Genomic DNA, 26306 nt, shown 5'->3' with positions numbered 1-26306 from the left:
GTATCAACCCATCGTAGCTCAATGAATTAAAAACACTCGAAAAGTTTATCAAAAATATTATTATTTACAATATTCAATAGTACTCTAGGGAATGTCATTTTAAGGTTTCAATTTCTTTTCCAGCTCCTGCGTCCACCATCAACGTCAACTGCCCATTTGTCGGATTAACCCACGCAGCGGGAAACTTCTTGTCCAGATCGACAAACACACTCTGAAAAAGGGATATAAAGTAATACTAAAATAAAATCTTTATAATGATGAAACCCAACATAAAAACCTAAAATTGAAGAGTCTGAAGTGCGGGCAAAATGTCACATTACTTTCTCATATTTTTTCATCATATTTATAAAAACCTCACCTTGACGACACTGGCTTTTCCGCCGCCCGTAACCACGAAGGCGACATTCCGGGCGTTATTGATAAGCGGCAGGGTGAAGGTGATCCGCTCGGGCGGTGGCTTGGGCGAGTTCCGGATGGGGATAACCAGACGCTGGGTCTCCTGCAGTGTGGCTGGCTGCTCGGGGAAGAGGGAGCAGGTGTGACCATCAGGTCCCATGCCCAGCAGCAATAGATCGAACCGATCTACTTGGCTCTTAACCTTCGCCTCGTAATCTGCGGCGCATGCGTCCAACGGTATGCTGGTATCGGCGCGGACGAACTGGGATTCCTGGATGGAGGGCAATTGGGTCAGCCACTCGGCCCTGTAGGCACCGTAGGTGGAATCGCTATCATCCAGGGGAACATACCGCTCGTCGCAGAAGAAGAACACCCAGTTGGCGGTTTTTAAGTTGCAAGATTTCAGAGCTTTTGTTAGCAGTTGGATGAGGGAACCACCTGTAAACGAAACAAGACACTTGACATTGGTGAGCGCAACTATGCAGATCGCACCTGGCAAGGTCACCCTTCAAGTTGGGCTTATCACAAGCCAACCCACTTGACCTGCATGACCTATGCGTGATCCTCACCCGAAAGTCCCACGCTGAACTTATCCTGTCTGGCCAACGCCTCCTGGGAGCAGCGCGTCAGCAGATCGCCCAGGGCCTGAACCAATTGCTCCTCCGAAGCGGACGGGATTACCTTCAGCGGACTCTTTCGCTCCGACATATTGCTTGATCTGATAATAAAACCCGACTCGACTTCGATTTCTCAGTAATCACCAGTCCCTCTCTTAACTATCGATTACCAATTAATGAATACACTGAACCGTTTGGAAAAAAAATAAAGTAAAAGATATATTATGCACAAACTTTCACTATCTAGGCAAAAAAATAAAAAACAATTTTATTAATGAGCAATAAGAGAGTGCGCAATTGATTGCTACAATAGAATACTTAATGTAAGAATGGAGTAAAGATTTTCAAATCCAAAAAACAGACGATCCAATAAAATAACGGTGTGTCTTAAAGAGAATATCTTTAAAACCAAAAATAGCCAAAACTCACTTAGGTCATCGCAATGCTTTGCGCTAGATTGTCATCACTGATCACGACCATTGCGATAGTTGGCACGCCATCATCGATAGACCTTTCCGAAATTGAGGAAACGAAAACAACACCAAGCAAGAATCCTTCGCCCGCTGCATATTACCTGTTTATTTTCTTTGCGTTCCCGTTTTCGACGAAAGCAAACCGTTTTCCGCGAACCACAGACCCTGAAAATCCAGCTATCATCCATCCAGTTTGTACAAACCATCGGCCAGTAGCTATCGAAAGAAGATCGCTCGTCACTATATAAGTAAATTAAATTTCACAAAATTGCGTTGTAATTTGACAGTTGAAATTTGCCAAAAAACAGCAGCAAAATAGTTCAAAGTGTTTGCAAATAGGTGCACAAAGTCGAGGAAATTATTCCAGAAGTTGGCGGCACTTAGTGCGTGAAGCATTTTTTGCGCAAAAATACATCGCTTACAGTTTTTTGCCCGCAACACAGTTTTCGCAATAGCAACAACAACAACAGCACACACACGCACGCAGTGAAAAACGTGCTGAAGCTCGCATTTCTTGTTGTTGCATTAATTTTGGAGCAAAAATTATAAGGATGCCCAAGCGCGGCGGAGGCGGCGGAGGCGGCGGAGGCGGCGGCGGTGGCCAGCGGTACAATAACAACGTCGGCAATGGCGGCGGACGTTACGCCGCTCTCGAGGATTTTGATGGTCAGTACATGGATGTGCAACAAAATGAAATAACCTTTCCAGTAACCCATAATTTTATATTCCTTTAGAAGTGGAGGATCGCCAGCGACGCAAGGATCGCAACAAGCGACGCGTCAGCTTCAAGCCCTCCCAATTTCCACATAACAAAAAGGACATCAAGCTGAGACCCGAAGATTTGCGTCGATGGGACGAGGATGATGACATGAGTGACATGACCACGACCGTCAAGGTGCCCACCACTTTTTATCACATTTATCCAAATGCAAAGGTCTAATGTTATATGTAATTTCAGCAGGATAGACCCACCTCCCGACGTCGGGGATCGCCCATTCCGCGCGGCAAGTTCGGCAAACTGATGCCCAACAGCTTTGGCTGGTACCAAGTCACGGTGAGTTTGGACAACTATGTCATATAGATATCAGCGCAGCAATGGTCTAGACCAATATCATGTGATTTGATACTAGTTTTGTTACCAAGTTAAAGGTCGTTTTTAGTCCTCCAGCGACAATTAGAAATCACTTAAGATCCATGATCCATATACATGCCAGATTTATTATGCCCGTCATTTACAAATCAATCGACTGCAAAGTATATGTTCAAGGTAGTTTTATGTATGTCAATTACTGAAGTCACATAAAAACCCCAGACTTACTAACCATCGTCTATGGTAACTTACAAACCACATAAACATAAAATGTGTACGCTGATCCAGTGCTTCACTAATTTCCCGCCACTAAAGAGAACTACAAACTTTAGACTGGTCCATATAGATACCAGATTTACGACGGCAGCCATAGAACTATTTTTGGTCTCCATGGAAATCATGTGATTTGTCTGTTGCTTATTTTGCTATTGACAAAAAGGTCGCTTTGAGAGAGCAAAACATCCGGCAAGAATCGCATAAGTTGCAACTTTCTTGTAAACATGAAATGTTGAGGCTTATTTGTTTATTTGTACACTGCTCCAGTGCTCCATTGCTCCATTGCTCCACTGCCGACTTCCCGCCTGTGCTCTTTGTGTTTATTAATTAATTTCACTCGTAAAAATCGTAAAGCAAACAAGCAAAAGTTGGTCCGGAGGGGGGTGTAGTTGCTCTACACAGCTAACGACAATCGGGGTACAACAATTACAATTGCAAGCCGACGAGCGGGCAAATAAATATTTATGGATGGCTAAACTCAGTTGGCCACAGTGCCAGCCACAAGTGTTCGTCCGCATGAGCCAGTGCACTGCACTGCCGAGCCTTTGGTAGTTCGGCAGTTGGGATGACCCTCACCTTAATGGTTTCCCATTTAAAAGGGCTTTTGGTGCCTGCGGTTGCGTTATCCTTCGCCTGGTTCGCCAGCCTATCCAGCCGCACGTGGTGCAACACAACAGGTCGCTATCTCTCGACGGGGTCGTAAATGCCATAGTAAAATGCCCCAATGCTGGCTCACCAACAAAAGCTTGCGGTTTCATTCCGTTTGGGCCTTTATTTCATCGACGGCCGGCAGACGGTGAAGACGTGTTTCAACGTCCGACGTCCCATAGAATATTTATTTAGCTGAATCTCAAGAGGCCCGATTAGAGGGGCAACTTATCAGTTAGGAGTGATTAAATGTGCGATTAGGTTTTCCGTCGGGGAAACCAGCTTAACACGTGCCCCCATTGAACCCGTCATCTGCAATGGCTACCTTGGGCGCCTGGGACTACGCGATCCTGGCCGTAGTGCTGGTCATCTCCGTGGCCATTGGCATCTACTACCGTTTCGTGGGCGGCAAGCAGAGCACCACCACCGAATACCTTCTGGCGGATCGCTCCATGAACGTGACCCCCGTGGCCTTTAGCCTGATGGCCAGCTTCATGTCCGCCGTCACCATATTGGGCGTATCCATGGAGAACTATCAGTACGGCACCATGTTCGTTCTGATCAACCTGTCGTATGTGTTGTCCACGCCGGTGGCCGCCTACCTCATCATTCCAGTCTTCTATCGCCTCAAAACGGCCAGTGTGTACGAGTATCTGGAACTGAGGTTTGGCTATGCCACCCGATTGGCCGCATCGCTGAGTTTCACCCTCCAGATGGTTCTGTACATGGGCATTGTGGTCTATGCACCGGCTCTGGCCCTGGAAGCTGTGACTGGACTGAACCAGGTCTTCTCCATCGTAATTGTGGGAGTCGTGTGCACCTTCTACGCGACACTTGGCGGAATGAAGGCCGTACTCATCACCGACATCTATCAGTCGCTTCTCATGTTTGCCGCTGTCTTTAGCGTGATCATCTGTGCCTGGGTGAAGGCGGGCAGCTTGGAGGTGATATGGCGCGTGGCGCAGGAGAACGGACGCATCAATCTGACCAACTTTAGTGTGGATCCCACGGAACGACACACATGGTTCACCCAGATTTTGGGCGGCAGTGCCACCTACCTGGCCATCTATGGAGTTAATCAAACGCAGGTCCAGCGCCTGATGGCGGTGAGGAGTTTAAGTGCTGCTCGAGCGGCCCTGTGGTGGTGCCTGCCCATTCTTTGCCTGCTTAGCCTGAGCACCTGCTTCTCCGGTCTGTGCATCTACTGGTACTACCGCGACTGCGATCCGCTGCTGGAGGGACGTGTCAACTCCCGCGATCAGGTGATGCCGCTCTTCGTCGTGGACACAATGGGCGAGTACACCGGCTTGGCTGGCCTCTTCGTTTCGGGAATCTTTTGTGCCAGTCTCTCCACGATTAGCTCGATAATCAGCTCACTGGCGGCCGTCACCCTGGAGGATTACCTCAAGCCCTTGGTCAGCTGCTGCGCCAAACGCACGCTCAGCGATCGCCAGACCTTGTGGTACTCCAAGCTGTTGTCGCTGTTCTTCGGAGCCCTCTGCATTGGGATGGCATTCATGGCGGGCTCGATTGGTGGACTACTGCAGGCGGCACTGTCAATCTTCGGCATCATTGGTGGCCCTCTGCTGGGCCTCTTCACGCTGGGCATGTACGTGACGAAGGCGAATGAGAAGGGTGCCATTGGAGGGCTGCTCATATCGCTGGCGTTCTGCTTTTGGATTGGATTCGGGCAGCCAAAGCCACCACTGGTTAGCTTGGATATGTCCACGGCTGGTTGTCCGGTGGACAGGAGTTTTGCCCGCGACATTTTTCTCAAGGCTGCAACAGCGGTGGCCGAGGAAGAGCAGCATTACTTTTACCTGTACAGGATCAGCTACATGTGGTACGCTGCCCTGGGCTTCGTGATTACCTTCTTTGGCGGTTGGCTGCTGTCCTGGCTGTTTGCCCTGCTGAAATGGGATAACAATCGACGCATCTACCAGGATGCGGACTGCACGCTAATCAAGCACGATCTCTTTGTGCCCCCAATAGCCAAACGCTTGCAACGGCGACAGATGCCTCTCTTGGTGGTCACCGGCACCAGTTCGGAGATTGGCGGCATCACGACAGAGACTGCTACGTCGCCTCCTCGGCTGGACGAGATCGAGTGGGAGAAACACAAGGCAGTGGCGTAGCTGAGCATTACATTTATAGTTTATTTTTTGATCATAGTTACTCCATACCCTTGCTGTGTCTACCTTATCTTGGTGCTGGCATTCAGCTGAGTCAGCATCAGTGTATCAAATGTTGGTTATACGACCCATCACTCCAAGAGATAACTACTTTGCTGTACACTACGGTTTAGTTTATTTGCAATCTTATACGACTCTAAATGGGGCACACACTATCATTTGAAGAAGTGGTTTTTGAAGTTACAATGTTCTAACGCAAGTCTGGTTAGAGAATATCATATAGTTGCCATAGTATATCTGCATGGGTCATCCCACTTCGTTAGCCGAAGAGCGTACTAGCCTTCTACACTTGTCACACACAATATATATTAAGTGAACTTTGGCTTTAAATAAACTGAGAGCTTACTCATTAAGCTAATAAATTAACGCGCATCGATGGCCTGATTGGGCTGCTCCTCCGGTCCTTTGGCATTGTACACATTGCGATTCTGGGACAGATGCCACAGGGCCAGTAGGCGGGCCAGCTCCGTATAGGTGAGCTTGCGCAGATCCCGTCGATCGGCTAGCTTCACTCCGGCGGCCTCCAACTCCTCCACCAATGTGACGGCATCGTATTCCTGTTCCTCCTCCGGATTGTGCTCATTGCGTGGCGCAATTCTTCCAACGAACTCTGACTCCGCTTCGCTCTTCACCATGCGCTGTTGCTGTTGTTGCTGCTGCTGCTGACCCAACGGCTCCTGCACATCCTTCAGCTCCTGTTCGGGTGTCATGGGCAGTGAGCTGGCCAGGCTCACCAGGCTAACCAGGCCGAGGATCACCAGGAAGCTGACCGTTGTGCTGTTGCCCCCCATGGGTTTCATGCTTGCGTCCGACTGCGAGTAGCTTTGCTGTGGCACTGCTGCTGCCCGTCTCGCATGTCGATCGATCGTGGCCTGGACTCTCGGGGTGCGCTCCAATTTCTGTCTGCCTTCCAGCCCGCTCGCTCATTGGCTCGCCTTCCTATCGCTCACCCGACGAACGCGAACGCCCCGTGTGGCAGTGCTGGCGGGCCAAGACGTTCGCTTTCTTCCAACATTTGGCTACTTTTTGGTTGCTGCAGTCCATGAACTAAAAGTACGCCCGGAATTATATTCCTTGGCTTTTCAAATGTTATAAACTCTTAATATATATTGTAAATTATTCCACAAAAAAATCTCTAGTTTATAAGTTTGCAGAAAACAAATGCATACAATTTTGAAAGCTCTCTTCTATATTCATTCATAAAGTAGCTGCCGTTTTGAGTTTGCTAAAGTGTAGCTTTTCAGAAATCTATATTTTCATTAGCTATCCATATTTATTGGGTTTAAAGGAATATTTATTATTTAGCCATACTGTTTCAATTTCCATTTGATTTTTCCGCTAAAAACGAAGCGCAGCACTGTCGTTTGGGGGGCTGCCTTTTGATTGAAAAGTCAGTGTGTAGGGTCGGTTAAATTATTTTATCTGCATATGCAGCACATAGCATATACCATATACCATATAGCACACTATACATCGACCCCTCTCGTTAGGGGTCTGGTACATATGTTCTTTAATTGTCTGTGCCTTTTGTATTCCGTATTTTGTATTTTGTCGTTTTTTATTTTGTTTTTCGTGAACTACGTTTTTTTTTTATATTTACTGTCCGCCTCCAATTCAATTTATCTGCGCAGTTTGTGCCGTCTTCCATTTGCTGCATGTTTGTTTGGCCTAATCTTATCTGCTCTTTTTCATAACCAATTGAACGAGTTGTAATGGTCTAGAGTTTTCAATGATTCAGCTCTAGATATGGGTTAATCGTTCGCAATGTTTTCTTTTCTTTTTCAAGGAACCAATTAGCCCAAGAACTCCGTTTGATTGTGCGAAATATTGATGATTGTGACTATTTATCAGTTTTAGCAACAAGTGATTTATTTGCTCATATACCTTTTGCTTTATCTTCGAAGCATACAGCTCGAAGTGAAATGCTTTAGACAATGGAAAGTGAGTCTTTACCTTGTCTACAGTTCTACATTATTATCGGCAATTGGCTTTTTTTCAATTACTTTGCCTGCCTTCAGGCGTTGGGAAAAGCTCTTTAATAAACAAATTCCTTAGCATAGTTTCGCTTGCACTGCACGCTGATTCAATGTCAACAAAGGTACTTATTATTATTATTATTATTTTTAAATATATCGCTCTATTATATGCGTTGAATTATAACGCATTGACAAGTACACGTAACGACGTTCTAGAGTGACAATGGTGGAGACTGAAAACAAGTCGAGATTGTCAAGTGGCATGTAACGAACGAACTGTCGAAGTATTATTGATAAATGTTAATTCTAAATGGAAAATCGCAATTGCCAGTCTTATTTGCATTTTGCCAATGGATTCACATCAATGGCATGTGTATGTATGTCACCTATGCTACTATATATAGTATATATAAAATGAATGTACATACGTGCGAATGGAATGGCCAAAACATTCCACTGACTGACTGATCGTTGTTATTTTCTATTAGACTGCAAACACGTGCCCGCTTTGTTAGTAGTTAGTCATTTTGGCCATATGTGAATACCGTTGATAACCGTGTTGTGTTCTTGTGTCCAAACAGAACTGACTCACTGGATAGGATAGCTCCACCACGAGCTATGGGGGGTAATACCAAAGCCAGAAGCACCCACCCAATAGCAGCCAGTCCACTTGAAAGCACTTGAAAGCATTCGCTTGGTGCTCTTTTGTGTGCATCTCCTGATGTCATCGACCAATAATGCGTTGGATCGTTCCCCTTATCGCTCGCCAGCTGAACTGGCAGATTCCGCCGATTCCAACCTGCTCCTATCCGCCCATCCCCCCATCCCCCCTTTCCCATCTGCTATCCCACACTTGTACAGTAGATATCGGGTGGGTGAATCTGCTTTCCACTGAGAATTTCGATCGCAGAAACGTAAAGTACTTCTATTTCTAACTATGATTTCGAGTGTGAAACAAATGCATGTTCGATTAATCAAGTATTGATAGTTATTCATTAAAAGTTCATGGAGCAGCGGTGAGTCTCGAACTCGCACCTGTGTAGAAATCATGTAAATTGTTCGCCAATTAAAAAAAAACTAGCATATGCATGTGAAATTGAAGAAGTTGTTAGAGATGTTATTATTTTGTATGTAAAATCACTCACAATCGATCAATCAAATTAAAAAACAGGAAAATAATGAAAGCAAAATCAGCACATTAATGCTATCTAGTGATAGTTTTAAAGTTATAGATGCACAGCTTCCAGGTTGTTGATAATGAAATAATCCCATGGAATGCAAAAAAAAAAGTGATTGATGATTTCCTGAATCGAAGCCACTTTGATTTAGATGAGAACCCATTTTTTCTGTTTTCTGTTTATTCTTTTTGCCGATAATTCAAAGCAAAGTGCAGTATTTAGCGATTCAACAATTTTATTACGAAATCGAGTTTCAGGCACATAACAATTAATTATTACTTGTTAACAGCTTAACTTGATGCATATTCATATTCATATTCACATTGTTCGTATGTACATTTCTTTTTATTTTATTTTATTTTATTTATTAGTATTCACACACTCACAGCAGACTCACGCACACACTCACGCACACATTGGCATTGAATTCGTTTCAACAAAAAGGTGTAAAAAAAAAAGAAAGAAGGTTTTTGGCTTTCATCATAATCCGTTGGCAGCTAATCCTGCTCCCGCTCCTCGTTGGTGGTGGTCACCGTCTTCTCCTGCCGCGTGGTGCTGGTGGTGGTGCGTGTTAATGTGAATACACCGGTGGAGCCCACCTCATCCAGCGGCTGGGCAATGATGGTCGATGTGGTGCTCTGCAAACGAAATGTTAGTCATTTGATATGGATATTATGTGGAATATTTGCGTGTCGTACGCCATTCTTGGTCTCCTCGGGACTCCAGGAGCGTTTGTCATCCAAATCCTTTGAGCAACAGCCTCCCATTCTTTGGTTTGAAGCGTATGTATATATAGTATGCTATGAATGCCGTTGGGGATGCCTTTTGCTGTTTATATCGCTGTCCAGGGAGCAGTAACTTGTTGCTGCTGCTTCATCGGCGCACGTCTGTCAGCGAATGCGAATGCCGGTGTACGGTGTTCGGTGTTCGGTGTTCGGTGTGCTGTTCACTTGTTAGCCAAACGAACGTACCGAAGGCCCAACCCAATCCAAGCTGCGCCGCCAGCTGTGACTGTGACTGCGACTGCGACGCCGGAGTTGGCTTGTCATATAGCTATATAGCTCCATATCAATTCTAGAAATATGTCTCAACCAGACAAACAGACAGACAGACAGTCAGTACTCGCTTTTGGTGTATACTGTATTGTGTTGAATACAATAAGCATATGTATAGCACCCATGTATGCCTGTGAGCTGTACAAACAAACCATTCACATTCCATACACCCATTCAAACACCCACCCATCCACCACAACGCCCCTGGCGAAACTCGTAGTTCCCGAGAGTGTCCCCATCCGATGTGATCTGATTCCCTCCAAAATACAGTCATCAGCTTTATTTCCAAATGGGAACCTCTGACCTTGTCGCCTTAACAGCTCCATTTGCCTATCGAGCAGGTGCGGCGTTTGAACTCAAGGCTGCCCAAGTTGTCTGTCCTATTTTGAGGCACTATTCATAGACTCAAACTTTAACAAGTTTAAGTACAAGTCCTTCCATAAGAGGGATGGAACTTTAATGATCTTTGATCTTAGTACGACACATTGGCAAATCAGCGTAGTAAATAAAATAAACCAAATGGGCCATTTATCGATTAAATTGCGTCCCCTAATATGGGGCTTTCAACTAATTAGCGACGTTAGACCGAAAAGCATAAATAGCTTTGCAGTTAACACCAAACTTTATTTAAAGCGCCTATGACACACCAATTTTTTGTGGGAAATTTCGAAAAGACAACGGCTGTAAATTAATAAAACACTACAATTTGTCATTTTCAAATGCGATATCACGAGGGGGTTTATGTTTGCATGTTTCAGTCAATGGAAAGCTAGGGTTAACCATATCGAGGAGCCCAATGGAACGCAGGTGGAGAGCTAAAATATACAAATAATATACAGCTAATGCCCGTAATAAATAAATTTATCGCATTAATGCGCAATGAATGAGTGGGCTAGTAGATGTGCTGTTGCTGTGACTGTTCCCGGACTTATCTGCTTGATATGGTGATACCGTTGATATAAATGGGGTCGAGTGTGTTGGTTGGGGCATCGGGATCGGGATGGAGTGGGAGCTGGGAGCTATGAGCTGGGAGCTATGAGCTGGGAGCATGGCGATCATTCACACGATCATTATACGCATATGGCCCCCCATCTTTGTCGACTGTACTCGAAGTGATCCTATAAATTGAATTACCTACCACTGATGGATTCCAGTGATTCTCTGTGCACACAGTACACACATAGCCATCATTGGCTCATATGTGTATATGTGCCTGGATGCACTCAGTCCGATTAGATAGCCATCGACAAAATAATAATAGCCAAGTGACCGATATTGCCTATCGCTCCCCCGATCTCTGACCTTCGCTTTGGTGTCAGAGGAAGTGGTTACTCCGTTCCACTCACACTCACCATATCCGGATAAGTGCTCGTAATTAAATCACTGAAGGTTTCAATGATTAGACTGCTGCACACACACAAAAAAGTTGTAATTAGGTGACGAGCTCCACGTATTGGTTAATGCAAATGAATGGCATGCAAATCGCTTAACTCATTGTAAATGTTTTCAATTTGACAAATAAACAAAGTCAACTACCATACTAAAGAAGTTATGTGTCTAAGCAAGGAATAAATGTTAATATCTACAAAATTATCCCTAGGTAGAGTAATAATATACAAATTTATAGTATATATTACATAGTTAGTAGAAAGAGCTTTAGGCGGGATATTACTCAAGTTGCAAAGATCTCCAGTGAGATAACTGGAGAAAGTTCAATATTACGGCATGTTCCTACAGAGACGTGTACGTGCTGTTTCTTATTTTTAGACTTTTTTGTGATATCTCTGCCTTTTACACACCCAACCCATTGGGTGATCTATCGCTGAACCAACACGAAATATGGAGCACTGGCACTGGCAAAACAGTTCATGAGTTGGCCGATGAGATAATTCCGGTCGCTGCTCTGCTCTGCTCTGCTATCTGTGCGCCACATGAGTTTATATAATTGACAGAAGACGCCTAATGGTTTTTCTTATTCTGATTTTTTGTTTTCGTTTGTTTTTTTGCAGTTACAAAACGCCCAGATATACGAAAAGGAGACACTGTTGCGTGCCCTTTTGGCGGCGATGTCGCCACATGTCTTCATTCCGCAATATTGGCGAGCGGAGCGGAACTGCGTCATCTTCTTCACGGACGACTATGAGGTGGCCGAACGCATTCAACATCTGGGCAGACATGCCCATCTGCCAGATGGCTATCGGCTGATGCCACGCGTACGCAGCGGCATACCACTGGTGGCCATCGATGATAACTTCAAGGAGAAGATGAAGGTCACCATGGCCAAGCGTTACAATGTGCAAACCAAGGCGCTGGATCTATCCCGGTTTCATACCGATCCAGATCTCAAGACGATTTTCTGCCCACTCTTCCGGCAGAACGTGATGAGCGCCGCCATTGACATTATCTGCGACAATATACCCGACTTGGAGGCCATTAACCTGAATGACAACTCCATGTCCAGCATGGAGGCGTTTAAGGGCGTGGAGAAACGCATACCGAACCTCAAGATTCTCTATTTGGGTGATAACAAGGTTAGTGTTGATTTTTATAAATGAGAGAGATTTTTACCTTTTTCAATAACTTGATCTGACCTTTTTCCAGATACCATCTTTGGCCCATCTGGTTGTGTTTCGCAACCTGTCGATCCTGGAACTCGTTTTAAAGAACAATCCCTGCCGTTCCCGCTACAAGGATACCCAGCACTTTATCAGGTATACTATGGTGTGATTGGTTGATCTTTTAACCTTTCTAGAGGATGCTGCCCCGCATATATGCATATTCGACGTGGGATTTGCCGCGTCGGGAGTTACAGAGGAATTAGGATTACCATATTTCCATTGTTCTGTTGTCTCCATTGCTTTTCTTTGAAGCGAATGCGCTGCACAATTGTGGATTGTGTGATCAGGTGGAACTTCCTCTCCTGCCGGCAATTGCCAGCTTGTATGGCCTTCAGCCAAAGTCAAATGCAGCTGAGTAGGCAAAAGCATTTTGGGAACATTTTCCCTATCAGCTGTCTTATAGCCAGGACAGATCGTAAGCAGCGGAATGGAAATTGGGCAGAGCAAAGAAAAAAAAAATTATAAAAAATAAAAGAAAAAGAGTTAATTTTAACCAAAAAAAAAAAAAGAAAAGAAAAAAAGGAATGACAAGAAAAAATAAGTACAGTAGAGCCCAAGCCAAGTGCACGAAACGTACGACGATGTGGCAACGCTGAACTAAGAACGCAACTGTACTTTTGACATACCAAACACACACCGGCACCGTGCGCACTTCCACTTGAGCAGGCGGACATGCAGCAGTCCCACAGCGAAGCAACAGCAGTAGCAACAACGTTGGCCAAACACCAATAGCAATCACATGATGAAATATAGAATTTTATTACGGATAACAAGTGATCCACCAAACCCACCCACCGCGCACCCCGCTACAACACACACGGGCGCACGCATGTAGCCACTCCACGCCAGCGCACGCACGCATGCGCAAAACGCAGCAGCGTTCATTCAAAGCTGCGTGCCCTGTGCGCGCCGTTGTGTTGCATTGCTGTGTTGCCGCTTGTTGATTTTGCGGTGGTTGCCAAGAAGAGGAGGCGAAGGAGGAGGCAGAGTGGGTGCGCAGCGTCCAGCAGGAGCAGAAAACAACAGCCAAGACCAAGGACACAACAACGACAACAACACTGACAAGACAAGACAAGACAAGACTCACGTGCGAACTTGCGACTTTCTGCTGGCGCCAGCGGCCGCCGCGTTGTGTTGCCAGCCGATTGCAATTAGTTTGTGCGGCTTTGTTGGGCGCATGAGCCGCCTGCGGATGCGACGTGTTTGAACATGACGAGACGAACTGACGTCACACACAGCGCAGTCAGCTTGAGAAGCCACTTTTTGCTTCGGGCCACTACAAAAAAAAAAAACAAAAAAAAAAAAGAATGTAACAAAAAAATATTTAAAAAAGGAAAGAAAAAATGTATAAAAAAAAAATAGAAATAAAAAGAGATGCTCCATAAAAAAAAGATGCCCAGGCACAATGCACTGCTCAATCGCATCTTTCCGCTGCACTTTGCACATCCATCCATTGAAGGCACCACAATAATGGCCAAGCACCCAGTGCCTCTGCCTCTTCAGCTGATCAAAGCTCCGCCAATTTGTGTGAGTGAGCAGGTCGAGTAACGGTAAAGCTATATGCAGATCAAAGACATATGCCACGTGGGGTGGAGGTGGAGGAGTCACAACCTGGTCACTGGCTAATCCGCAACTTCTGCAGCGCATACAGCACCCACAAATACCCAAAAAAAAACCCCCCATTTAATTATTATTTCTCGCTATTTAACTCGCATATCTATCATCGCCACCCTGCTAATGCCAACAAAACTACGGCCGAATATCCACTATTTACAGCGAAGTACGCCGCAAGTTCCCCAAACTGGTAAAGTTGGTAAGTTCAAAGCAACCATAGATTCCCCTTATGTTAGCAAAACGATGGGAATTCCCTATGAATCATACACAAGTTCCATTGTTTGTATACATTGTATACGTTGTTGTACTTTGGATCTAAGGTTTGGAATCTCCTTATCGATAAATCGGCTCACCAATTCCCATACACAGCTAGGTAATCGCAAGATCATAAACAAATTAAATCCCATATAGGACGGAGAGACCCTGGCGCCGCAGGTCACATTTGATCTATCCGAGCAGGGACGACTTCTCGAAACGAAGGCCTCCTATCTGTGCGACGTCGCTGGCGCCGAGGTGGTGCGCCAGTTCCTGGACCAGTACTTCCGCATCTTTGACTCGGACAATCGGCAATCTCTGCTAGATGCTTACCATGAGAACGCGATGCTCTCCATATCGATGCCTTCGGCCAGTCAGGCGGGCAGGTGAGCATTGTAATAGATATTTAATAAATACCACCCATTAATCGCCTTCATCGATCGTCGACCAGGTTGAACAGCTTCTGGAAGTTCAATCGCAATCTGCGGCGCTTGGTAAACGGCGAAGAGATTCGCACCCGGCACTTGAGGTACGGACGCCTGGCCTGTGTTTCCACATTGGATGAATGGCCAAGGACGCAGCACGAGCGTCGCACCTTCACCGTCGATCTGACCATCTACAATGTAAGCATTCAAACGATTCAAAACTCCATTGAGCTTAAGCTAAATTCATCTCATCCATGTTGTTCATCCAGACTTCGATGATGGTGTTCACCGTGACGGGTTTGTTCAAGGAGCTGAACGGCGAGGCCAGCAATCCCGCCTCCATGCAATTGTATGACCTGCGTCACTTCGCCCGCACCTACGTGGTGGTGCCCCAGAATACTGGCTTTTGTATCCGCAACGAGACGATCTTCATCACAAACGCTTCGCAGGAACAGGTGCGAGAGTTCAAGCGATCGCAGCACCAGCCGGCTCCCGGTGCTATGCCCTCCACTTCCACTGCGGTGGCCAGTCCGCAAGCCGGGACAGCGGCGGGTCTGCAGGGACGACTGAATACGGTGGGCGTGGCAACTGGACCGGTGGCTATACTACCAGGAGATCCGCTGGCGGCCACCGCACCGGTAAACAGCGGCAGTGCCGCCATATCAGCAACAGCAGTGGCACCTGGCGCCCAGGATGAGAACACCAAAATGCAAATGATCCAAGCCATGAGCGCGCAAAGCCAAATGAATGTGATCTGGAGTCGCAAGTAAGATCCACGTGTTAATCCATATCTCTCGATCCATAAGTTAACCCATCTCTCCACTTAACAGATGCCTTGAGGAAACAAATTGGGACTACAACCATGCCGCCTTTGTGTTTGAGCAACTGTTCAAGGAAAACAAAATACCGCCCGAGGCTTTTGTCAAGTAAATCCTAGACGGTTGACCACGAGGAGTTGCTGCTCCCGCTTCCGTTTCCGAAGGACAGAGCCAAGTGCCACATACACAGATTCGAATGTGTCGTTTAGTTGTTTTCTTATTGTAATTACCTTTTAATTTTTTTCCTAGACTCGCCTCTATATTATAATAAGCTGCGGAGTTGTGCGCACATGCGAGCAGTAGCGTTGGTTATCCCAGCACTGCGGACAATGTGCCACAACGGTCACAGTCCTTTGATAGGTATTTTTAACTCGCTTTAAGTTCCGCTCGCAGACCCGTTTACATGGTTTACATTTTGAAGCCAGGACGAGTCTGCGAACGGTTGCCCTATAGAATTTAGAGTTGTTTTAGACTTCTAAGCATCCCCAAACACACACACACAACACGTGCACACCATAAGAGTCTTAATACAACAATGTTGTCAAATCGAAAGAAACCCAATTATTATTTAAACATATACGACGATAGCCAAACCAAGGCGTTAGTCGTAGTGCATGTCGTAGTCGCGCCAATTATTCTATAACCTCCCGCTTTCCCAGATCCTCGATTAGCTGTAACTTTTGTACACAAAAACCATCGAATAAAAGAAACACTTTGCTAATAGAGATCTTGGACGAGTAACAACAATGACCACTGTATAAATTTTCTAACAACTCGGAAACCAACATTACCTTAACCTCCTTAATAGCAAAAATGATAAGATTCACAATTCACGCTTAGCCGTAAGTTCGATTGAATTTAAGTGTGCGGTATATAGGAATTATATACATTAAGGCTTAAATGTAAAATCATAAATAAATTCAACTGAATCGAAGAAGAAAGCTGCGTTTTACTTTACTATTTGTTATTCTGCAAATAAGTTCAATATGAACAATGAAACTAAATAAATTTTAACTCACAAATATGAATTACAGATTTGGATTATTTCTTATGAATAAAGAGAGTTTTAACTTTATCTCGAGAAATTCGAATTTCGAATACCTAAGCTAGGTGTCGCCAGCAGAAAACTGACCCTGAAACTACCGCGAGGTGTCGCTAATAAACTATGTAAATAGCGTGTCAAACACAAACGCAGTTTTTACCGCTAGGTGTCGCCAACAGAAAACTGACCCTGAAACTACCGCTAGGTGTCGCTAATAAACTATGTAAATATCGTGTCAAATATATCCAGACGCTAGATGGCGCTCTGGTCGTGTAAATAAAACTTAAATTATTGAAATTATATTATTTTATAAAAAAACTGATAAGTACGATTTTTTATTATTGTTACTTTAAAAATTTTCAATAATAAGCTATACTTTTTCTAACTTTATAGTAATAAAGTAATACTAGTGATACTAGTAAGAAATAATATGAAATATCTTTTTGATTAAATCATATTATAAAATTCAATATTATTAAGTTGAATTCCGGCTAGAACACCGTTGATATTCTGCTACTGGCAATAAGACATATAATATAATTTAAATAATAAAAAGACTTTGAGGGTCAAAGCCTATTTCAATGGGCCTAATCTGGGAAGTCGAGCTTCTTTTATCTAGCCTACTTCATTAATGGTAACCAGTTCGGGGCGCCTGGGAGCAGCTCTTTAGGCGCATTGTCATCATTCCCGCTGAGACGAGACAGCGCCCAAATGCCGAAAGTGTCTGGGAATAGGGCCCAGTACCAGTACCAGTACCAGGACAAGGACACGGACGAGGACCAGGACGAGGACCAGGACCTAGGCCCATTGTGCGAACGCCTTTGAGAGCGAGTGACGGGGCTGGGACAATAAAGGAGTCGAATAACAAAAAGCTTTTCTAGTTTCACAGCTTTCCACACACAGAGCCGGATTTGCTTTGTCTGCGGTGTCGGCGCTCCTCGGTTTTTTGGGCCACAGGGCCACAGCTGTCCGGTACTCAACAATTGGTCAGCAACTGGTTGCCATTGGTGGCGACCACTGGTACTGGTCAGTGGGCAGCGTGAGAAGTGGCGGGCGCCCAGCATCCCAAGTGAAAGCCCATGGCAAGCCAATGGACAGCTGGCCCACTCTTGTGGTCCACACAATGGACACGGAATCTAGCTACAACCTTTTGTCATTCAAAATTAGCCCAGAATGTGTGGAGTGGTAAATGGAGCGGGGCAACGAGGAGCTGTCCAGGATGCCCAGCCCAGCATCTGTCGCGGATCTCGAATGGCGCCCAAAATGGTCAATCAAGTTCAGCTAGTTCCAATCTTCAGCTGCCTGCCGCACAATACAATATTTTTAAGTAAACTCTTCTCTTTTCAAGAAATAGCATACGTTTGTTACTGTTTTCTTTGTTAACGATTCACTTAATTTTGTTTAATATCGCAGTGATGACAAATGGCAGGCTGAAAAGTATTTAAATCAATTAGGTTATAAAACTTCATATTTGAGCAGCGTGCTTTGCTGTGGGATATAAAATGCAAGTTGTAAAGTTGCCAAAATCAATTCCGAGACTGTCAACCCCTTGAAATTGGGCAAAATGGGAAAAATGGGCATTAAGGACTCTGCCGCAGGACACCCGGTGCATATTTTCGTTGCCTGACAAAAGTCAATGATCGCACGGCTGCTGAAACTGTTCAAAAAAAATGAGAGAAACGTGAAATCGCAATCGCAATCGCAATCGAGCGCAAAGGATCTGGCTGGCTGGAGGGGGTCGGCTAATCCGGCTGACGCTGGATCAGGACACGGCAGCACATTCGCAGGACATTCGCAGGATAGGGTGTGTGGGCACGAGGATTCGCTCGTTCACTCGGAACATTTTCGGCAATTACCAAAAAAAATAAAGAAGCGAATTAATGCAGCGCCTGTGTGTGGCTGAGTGTGTGTGTGTGTGTGTACGTGTGTGTGTGTGTTTGTGTGCTTTGTGTGCTCAAGGATCAAGGGGTAAGGACACTCTCGGGACACTCGGCAGCGACTTTTTTTTTGGGGGGACAGAGCCGAGCCGAAAAACCAACACAGCCGAACAAAAAAAAAAAAAAAAGAAAAGAACGCGTTGTTTGCACCTGTCCCAAAAGGAAGGACGAGCGGGGGGGTGAGGAGAGGGGAGAGGGGGGCGCGAGGAGTCGCAGGACGACAGCCGGGCCAGCGAAATTAAGGATAAGCAGTGCAGTGCAGGATCGCGAGGATCGCAAAGATCGACGTGGCTCGTGCCACTCAAAATTCCAGCTTAATTTCGCCGCCATCCTTCGTCCTTTGTTGTGTGGCCAAAAAACACACACAAAACACACACAAAGAATACAACAAAAAAATAAGTAAAAAGCGGAGAAAATAAATGTAAACTAAAGGTGGTGCAGTGCAGTGCAGTGTGCAGCCAGCAACCCCGCTTGCCACACAAACACACGAGAGTATATGTGGGTGCCAGTCGCCGCCACGCGATCCTTGATCCCAATTCCCAATTCCTCTGATCTTCCCCTGCACAAGTATATTCCATTCCATTCCATTCGAGCCGATCTGATCCTAACGATCCTGTGCGCCGTTAAAGCTTCGCGTGCGGCACTCATTGTTATGCATTTTAAATATGAATTTTTATGGCCGCCAGACATGCAACCGGGAGTCCTTCGCCATCGCCTTATCCTTATTAATTCCTCGTGATCCTGCCTCCCCCTTTTTAGGGCAACCAGACTTCCTGGGTGTTCGTTCGTTCGCATTTCGGTGCATTTTGTGTGCATTTTGTTCGCCGGCTAAATGCCCGTTAATTCGCGGCGTTAATGAGGCTAAGCGTCGCCAACGAGTAGTCTCCTGTGTGTCCTGCGTATCCTCGTTCCTCGATGCCTGGGTGGCCCGAATCCTGGATGCAGATGTCGTCCTGGTCGTCCTGGTCTCCCTTGGCTATTCAATTTTCGACTGCTTATTATGGTTATTGCGGGCTGCTATTTAGTTTATAAACGATAATAACCAGGCAGCGTATGCAATCCGCCGCTGACACCTTCCATCTCCAGGATCAGGCCAACCTGATCCTGATCGTCCTGCCCAAGATTGATGGTGCCAGATAGCAGGGCAAAAGAAATGGGGAAGAATGGGGACATGTCTGGACTTCAACCAGGCACATTAATAAGCATGCATTGCCTTTAATGACTTGGCATATGTTGTTAAACAATGAGTTTCAAAACATTAAAGGCAAACTATTCGTTTTATTATTAAAAAAGTAAGCTTTCTTGACTATTATTATGAGACCAAATGAGCTAAATAATTAGTGAAAAGATCATTTTCAGCTTGCAATGTTGCAATGTAGCCGCTGCATAAATATTATTGCTGCCACATTTTAAAACCACAAATTTGGCCATTCACAGGCAAATGGATTATTCGATTATTGGAAAATGGGGAAAGTAATTAACGCATCCGCTCTTAATTTGGGACATTGTCCAAGTTCCCGGTTCCCGTCCAGTGTATCCACATTAATTGGGACATTATCGGGTCGTTCCTTAATGCTCTGTTGGCTTAGTTCCAGCTTGCCACTTCCATTCCGAGCATTATCGCCCAACGGGATGCCCGAGGTACCACCAGTGGTATCGCCTCCGGTTCATGCCCCATTTTTGTGTTTTTTTTTGGGTCCACCACTCATTGGCAATTTAATACCTGGACTTGGGCAATATTTACTCATTCTCTGTGTGCACTGCTGCATTATGAAATTTTATGTATTAATTTCTTCTTGCCGTTGCCGTTGCCGTTGCCGTTTTCCGCCGCTCGTTTCTGTGAACAGCGCGGCCATCAATAGCTTGTAATTGAGCTGACAACATTATCGAACTACGCCTTTTTAGACCCCTCTTGCATTCTTACATCCCTCCATTCAGTCATTCAAAAGTGCAGTCTCAGCTTTGCGATTGTGGATGCGTGCATAATTGCTTCATTTTTTTGTTTCATTTACATTTTCATTTTCATTTTGCTTTTGGGGCGACTCTCGGTTATGTTTGCTACTCAGGTGGCGGCAGGTGAGTTGGCGAACCAATGACGCGTGCCCCTGCCACAGGTAAAGCGAAAGAAGCTGCCGGCCAGCTGCCCTCCTCTCGATTACGCAATCACAACACATTAAGCGCTGATTAAGACACTTGGGTGCCCCACTCGTATGCAAAAAGGAGCGAGGATGCCAAAGGAGCATCCAAAAGACTGCTTAAATGGCAAACTGGGAAACTGGCAAACTGGCAAACTGGCAAACTGGCGAGCTGGGAGACACCGACACAGATCGGATTGCACAGCAGATCCAGCAGATCTCTGTGTGCAGAGATACACACTTGGAAAAATAACGCAGCGTATTGCTCAAACCATGAGATCTCAACTAAAACCATCTCAAATTAAAGGACTGAGCATTGAAGTGCCACAACGAAAGGAGAAAAACGCGAATTCTTCAGTCCATACAAACTAAAAGGTACACTTTGCTATAGCTTTAAGTTAAGCTATAAATTAACTTTGTAACTTAGCTCTATATAAATAAGTAAATAAAAATAAAAGGTAAACTTACTAGAAACTATTTAGTTACATCTCCAACTTGTCTAGCATTGGGTACGTATGATTTAAGATTAAAGTGTAACCGCTTGTAAACTACTTACTTACTATTATTATTTACTTTGCTGCTTTTGCTGCTTAACATAATAATTAAAATATCCCCTTTTTGTTCCAGTTATGCATATGCTAATTCCTCTGCGCGATCAAGATGCAGAAGAGGCACATGAGCACACGGGTGGGGAAGACACAAGAGGAGGCTGCAGCAAGGCAGAGATGCAACGATGCAACGTGGCAGTTGCATGCATGGCTGGAGGGTTGCCATTGCCACGCGACTGAAATGCAATCCCTTATGCTCGGTGCCCGCGTGTTGCCGTTATCGCTGTGTTGTCCCTTGATATGATAATTATGAGCGAGAGTCAAGATTGCGCGGATCGTGAAAAGAAGGCTGGGAAAAGAAGGGGGAAGGGGGAAGGGGAAAGGACAGCATCTATGCGTGGCAACACTTGGTTTTTTAATTGATGTTATTGTTTATTTTTTGGCTGCTCTCCCAGGTGCAATACCGTTAACAGGCAACGGGAACCGTTAGCCGAGTTGGCCAACAAGCGAGTGAGAAATGGCCAGTCGCGAAAGTGGAGTGAGCCGCAAAACCAACAAGCAGGTGCAGCTGGCGACGAGATCAAGGATCGCCGATTGCCGATGATAGGGTCTTCTGTAAACTCCATACGTTTGTCCATATATGTATGCGAGTATGTGTGTATGTATGAAATGTCCTGTGTCCTGTGTCCTGTGTCCTGGTTCCTGAGTCCTGGGACCCGAGTCCACAGTCTTTCGTCCGCGATCCTTGGTCCCGAAAAATCCCCAAGGGAGAGTGTGCCAACGCGCGACAGCCAAGCACTTTCGCTCGCAGGATGCACGTTGCATGCCGCACGCGCTTTCTTTGCCACAAATGTGCAAGAAGTGGGGCGGCTGTGGCAGGTCCTGCCGTGAGATTGCCATCATCAAATCAGCCGCGTACCGAATGCAAGTCTCCGTGTCAGCCAGAACTTATTAAAAACGCATTGAGGTCATCGCACCAGCAGAAGAAGAAGAACAAGAAGAAGAAGAAAAAGAAAAAGAAAAAGAAGCACATCGCGAGTAACAGTAACAGAAGAAGGGAGCAACTGCAGAAGAATGCCAGAAGAAAGCCATCGATACCGCGACTGTACCCATGTCCATGGGTATTTTTTTATACAACTTAGCTTTTAAGTGGATCGCAAGGGGAAAGCCAAGAAAATGCTTTATTAACGAGTTCATATCAACGCAGAACTAGAGTCGCAAAATTGGCAAAAGAGCAGAAGCGAAAAAAAAAGGCCAAAAACACGGAAGCCGAATTATTTTCATCCATAAGTTTATCCACTTCAATTGCGATGACGTCAGCGCCAGTCGAAATCTGCCATTGGACGCCATAAACAGGCGAGTTCCGTTAAGATTTCAAAAGTGCGCACTGACTTACAACCTTCCACCACCCCACACCCCCGCCCCCACTACCACGCGTCCTTGTTCCACGATGGGACGATTACAACAACAACGTGCTAGAGGGAAGGGGGAGGGGGAGGGGGGGGAGATACCAGGATAGCGAGACACACGAGGGTTGCAATCTAATGAAATAATAATAATAAAAAAGTAAATAAGGCAAGGGGCGAAGTCAAAGGAGCGGGAAGAAAGTAAGGGGGAGGGGGGTAACGCAGCTCAATTCGATCCTCGACGGGTGGCGTGGGTGCAACAGAGACGGCAAGAGTGGCAAGCGCGTAACGGGACACCACCACCAAAAAGCTGGGCGACAGCGGAATGGAACGGTCCCCCACCCATTCCATTCCATTCCATTCCATTCCATGCCAAGCCATCCCCTTCCAACGCACTCATAAAAATAATTTCATGTAATTCAGCATGATTTATATCAATATAAACAAATTTAAATGCATTTTTTTCATAAGTATTTAAAGTTTTTTTTTAAATAGGTAAAAATCTCATCAACTTGCTGCTTGCTTAGCTCAATCTCAAACTTTCATTCTCGTGCGTAATGGGTATCTAATAGTCGCGACACTTAAGCAGCGTGCTATGCCATAGAATCTAAGCGAGAATACGATCCCAGCCATCCCAAATCGAAATGGAAATGGAAATGGAAATCGCAGCATGGCAACGCACAGGACGCACACACAAAAGTGCGTCGCAGTTGCCTCAGGGGTGGGTGGTGGCTTTCCCTCTTCCCTTCCCTTCCCTTCCCTTCCCTTCACATCCCATGCCCTTCCCTTTACCATTAGTGCTAACGCCACCCAACTCGTACCCTCGTCCACTTTGGACTAGGCTAGAGCTAGAGCCCAGACTGAGAGTTCAGAACGCACGACCAGCCAGCCGGCTGTAAACATTCCTGGCAGACGCAGTAACTCAGGAACGCAGTAACTCAGTAACGCAGTAACGCAGTAACTCAGTAACGCAGCAACGCATCATCTCAACCACACAGCACATTCAGCAGCAGCAGCGGTGGTGGCAAACAAATTACGGAGTTTTCGGGGGTTCAACAGCCTCCTGAAAATGCCTCCTGAAAATGCCTCCTGAAAATGCCTCCTGAAAATGCCCACTAAAGTATTCCATCAACGCATTGAACACGTTTGAAAGAATTCTTCAAGTCTTCCATCAGAGATATATCTCAACAATGGAACTCTTTCGCCAGTAAATGGATCCTTCAGGATCCACACGCGAATACCACAATGTACATATGTAGATCCTAAGTCCTTGGATGAACCATCTATTGGATTACTGTATCTTAGCAGGAAAGCTATCTTATAGATATAGAAGAGTAGTGTCTTAGAGAAGTTCTCCACTCTCCGCACTTCTACAATCAGTAATATCCAGTTGAAGCGTAAAGTTGGAGCCCAGCAGTTGGAGCTTGGATGGGGGCAGTGCAGTGTGGGCTACCCACAAGAACCACTCCCACTGTGCACCCATGGCCAGGGGCGTAGGGCCACATCCTCGACCTTGTCCTTGTCCCGTATTTTGGGGTTGAAAAACTACGCAAGTTTCGCTCGAAATTCGAAAACGGGACGCAACCAGTTTGTGTGTGTGTGTGCGTGCGATAGGGTATGGCTTTTGTGTGTGTGTGTGTGTGTGTGTGGGCTGAGTTGGGTTGGTAACAGTCGGATATATGTATATGTATGTACATACTTATGTACATATATATTTTATTTTTGTTGCTGCTCTGGGGTGCGCATCAGATTTAGCTGAAGAACGTGGAAGCAGCGGCAAAGAGGAACGGGAAAAGAGGAAAATGTAGGAGAGCAGGAAGTAGACATGTCGATGCCAGCAAGGTCAGCGAGAGAGGGCGACGACGGGAGAGGGGAGGAGGGGTTGTCTTAGATCGAAACACGATTGTGAGCTGCAGACTTTTCCACATTCGTGCTAGCTTCAGCTTCATAGCCGCCAGTCTAGTTGGAAAATTCAGCCGAGGTATCAAGTACCATACATATATGCAATCAAATGTATCTTTTATAACACTATCATAACAATTTGATACTTGTTATTGTTACAATTTGCTTTAATAGCTGGAATAAACTATTTTGATGAGCATGCGTTGAGATCATTTGGGACACTTTGTATCTAGTTGAGCTATATACAGATCCTACATAAGAAACCTATATATAAACCATTTGCTATAAACTAGCAGCGCGTGTCGTAAAATTCATTGCATACTTTTTGGAGTCTAAATGCGCCACAATTTAATATCTAAAATCTAAACAATAGTATTGGTAAAAAGCAAATATACTTTATAACTTTATTATAAGCCAAAATTAATGATACATTTGCAGCCATGCATAATTGCAATTTACAAATGCCAATAACTTCCCTCACAAGTGGCAATCGTGAGTGGAAACGAGTCCACACTTTCCCGAAAGACATTTTCCGTTTTCTTGTTTTCCTCGTTTCTCAAAATTGTAGTCTTGCCTTTTGTCAAGCAGCTGTGGCAGTTTGAATTTTCCTGACATTTTCACGAGCCAGTAGACAAAACAGACACGGCGCTAAAAGGGAGAGAAAAGGAGGAGAGCGAAGAGGAGAGAAGTAGAGAGGAGTAGAGAGAAAAGTGGAAGTAGAAGAGCGAAGAGCGAAGAGAGAGCGTGAAAAACGCTGGCGTCTCTGCCCGGGCCACCCTTGTTTTCAGAGTGTTTTCCCTGAGTTTTCCGATTGCTACAATGGGTTTTCGCTTTTCACACAGTTTACACTCACCCCCGTCGCCGCTGCGTCGTCGTCGTCGTCGTCGTCGTCGTCAACGGCAGCGTCAGCGTCAGCGTCGACTGCGCTGCCAACAGCCAGCCGGTCCAAACCAATCAGATGGAAAATATTCGTTTATCCGTTGCGTTTTTGGATGTTTTTCCCTTTTTCGGTCGGGAAAACCTTTTGCAGCGGCAACAGCAGTGCAAAGTACAGGTCTAACAGCTGGCACAGTGATCACTAGGTGAAACAGAACAGATCAACAGAAATTCGTTCACTAAATCAGAATGGACATGAACATTTTATAAGATGAACATTGGTTTTATTTCGCCCTATCTTTCTAACTTATAAAACATATATGCATCTTAATCATCTTTGTATATAAAACACTTCTCAGGTTGAGGGATCAGTTATAAAAATATGTAACGTAGGACTAATTTATAAGTAATTTAACCAAGTTTACAGGCATAAATCAATAGCTTATGAAAGCATACCTTTTTCTTAACTTAATCTTAATTTTAAAGTGGTCGTCGACTGTTTAGAGTGAGTGTGGTGTAAGACGGCTGCTGCCCTTTAAAGCGGATAATGTGGATAGACGCTTGCACACACACACACACACAGAGATACAGATACGAATACAGAGACGGATACAGTTACAGATACAGATACAAATATGCCAAGGAGCAGGGTCAGCCATTTTGGTTTACAACTTTCACTGTTTTGGATGGGTGGGAAAATGCGACGCCAACGCCAATGCCCACGCCGCTGCTACAGCGCTGCGGCAGAGGTCCTGAGAGCAGAGCAGAGCAGAGCAGAGCAGAGTTTTCCTCGCATTTTCATCGACGCGCTGAGCATACACCTTGGAAA

The 26306-nt window shown here is 45.4% G+C and overlaps 5 protein-coding genes and 1 long non-coding RNA gene across 7 annotated transcripts; 2 read left to right on the top strand and 4 right to left on the bottom strand.

Moving 5' to 3' along the window:
* Positions 1 to 44: 44 nt before the first annotated feature.
* On the bottom strand, positions 45 to 1155 carry LOC6526051 (probable 6-phosphogluconolactonase). Its single transcript, XM_002101832.4, has 3 exons — positions 966 to 1155; positions 359 to 834; positions 45 to 211 (listed from the first exon to the last, which is right to left on the bottom strand). Exons 1-3 carry the CDS (start codon positions 1102 to 1104, stop codon positions 95 to 97), a joined length of 732 nt encoding a protein of 243 aa, XP_002101868.1. The 5' UTR covers positions 1105 to 1155; the 3' UTR covers positions 45 to 94.
* Positions 1156 to 1519: 364 nt separating this feature from the next.
* On the top strand, positions 1520 to 16356 carry LOC6526048 (nuclear RNA export factor 1). Of its 2 annotated transcripts, none has more exons than XM_002101829.4 (10): positions 1520 to 2152; positions 2221 to 2381; positions 2448 to 2540; positions 11911 to 12432; positions 12503 to 12612; positions 14296 to 14332; positions 14545 to 14774; positions 14840 to 15011; positions 15083 to 15579; positions 15644 to 16356. In XM_002101829.4, the coding sequence occupies exons 1-10, from the start codon at positions 2038 to 2040 to the stop codon at positions 15741 to 15743; spliced, it is 2037 nt and encodes a 678-aa protein (XP_002101865.1). In that variant the 5' UTR covers positions 1520 to 2037; the 3' UTR covers positions 15744 to 16356. The 2 variants fall into 2 exon arrangements, with proteins under 2 accessions (XP_002101865.1, XP_015046612.1); XM_015191126.3 differs by having other exon boundaries at positions 2445 to 2540.
* On the top strand, positions 2553 to 6058 carry LOC26536383 (putative sodium-dependent multivitamin transporter). Its single transcript, XM_015191127.3, has one exon. The coding sequence runs from the start codon at positions 3818 to 3820 to the stop codon at positions 5633 to 5635; it is 1818 nt and encodes a 605-aa protein (XP_015046613.1). The 5' UTR covers positions 2553 to 3817; the 3' UTR covers positions 5636 to 6058.
* LOC6526050 lies at positions 5791 to 6553 on the bottom strand. The gene has a single exon (XM_002101831.4). It carries the CDS (start codon positions 6490 to 6492, stop codon positions 6055 to 6057), a length of 438 nt encoding a protein of 145 aa, XP_002101867.1. The 5' UTR covers positions 6493 to 6553; the 3' UTR covers positions 5791 to 6054.
* LOC6526049 lies at positions 9064 to 9884 on the bottom strand. The gene is made up of 2 exons (XM_002101830.4): positions 9545 to 9884; positions 9064 to 9484 (listed from the first exon to the last, which is right to left on the bottom strand). Exons 1-2 carry the CDS (start codon positions 9611 to 9613, stop codon positions 9344 to 9346), a joined length of 210 nt encoding a protein of 69 aa, XP_002101866.1. The 5' UTR covers positions 9614 to 9884; the 3' UTR covers positions 9064 to 9343.
* On the bottom strand, positions 12382 to 12560 carry LOC120321535. Its single transcript, XR_005561177.1, has 2 exons — positions 12470 to 12560; positions 12382 to 12413 (listed from the first exon to the last, which is right to left on the bottom strand). It is a non-coding gene; the product is annotated as an uncharacterized LOC120321535 (long non-coding RNA).
* Positions 16357 to 26306: the final 9950 nt, after the last annotated feature.

This window comes from Drosophila yakuba, chromosome X (genome assembly GCF_016746365.2).
Source record: "Drosophila yakuba strain Tai18E2 chromosome X, Prin_Dyak_Tai18E2_2.1, whole genome shotgun sequence".
NCBI classification, from domain to species: domain Eukaryota; kingdom Metazoa; phylum Arthropoda; class Insecta; order Diptera; family Drosophilidae; genus Drosophila; species Drosophila yakuba.
The sequence above is the reverse complement of the archived record's forward strand: the minus strand, read 5'-3'. Positions and strand labels throughout refer to the sequence as shown.

Coding starts and splice junctions, on each gene's coding strand:
- LOC6526050 (XM_002101831.4), bottom strand. CDS start 6,492: ATGAAACCCATGGGGGGCAACAGCACAACGGTCAGCTTCCTGGTGATC.
- LOC26536383 (XM_015191127.3), top strand. CDS start 3,818: ATGGCTACCTTGGGCGCCTGGGACTACGCGATCCTGGCCGTAGTGCTG.
- LOC6526051 (XM_002101832.4), bottom strand. CDS start 1,104: ATGTCGGAGCGAAAGAGTCCGCTGAAGGTAATCCCGTCCGCTTCGGAG. Junction 835..965: donor GTTCAGCGTGGGACTTTCGG/GTGAGGATCACG, acceptor TTTCGTTTACAG/GTGGTTCCCTCATCCAACTG. Junction 212..358: donor GAAAAGCCAGTGTCGTCAAG/GTGAGGTTTTTA, acceptor TCCCTTTTTCAG/AGTGTGTTTGTCGATCTGGA.
- LOC6526048 (XM_015191126.3), top strand. CDS start 2,038: ATGCCCAAGCGCGGCGGAGGCGGCGGAGGCGGCGGAGGCGGCGGCGGT. Junction 2,153..2,220: donor CGCTCTCGAGGATTTTGATG/GTCAGTACATGG, acceptor ATATTCCTTTAG/AAGTGGAGGATCGCCAGCGA. Junction 15,580..15,643: donor AATGTGATCTGGAGTCGCAA/GTAAGATCCACG, acceptor TCCACTTAACAG/ATGCCTTGAGGAAACAAATT.
- LOC6526049 (XM_002101830.4), bottom strand. CDS start 9,613: ATGGGAGGCTGTTGCTCAAAGGATTTGGATGACAAACGCTCCTGGAGT. Junction 9,485..9,544: donor CCGAGGAGACCAAGAATGGC/GTACGACACGCA, acceptor TTTCGTTTGCAG/AGCACCACATCGACCATCAT.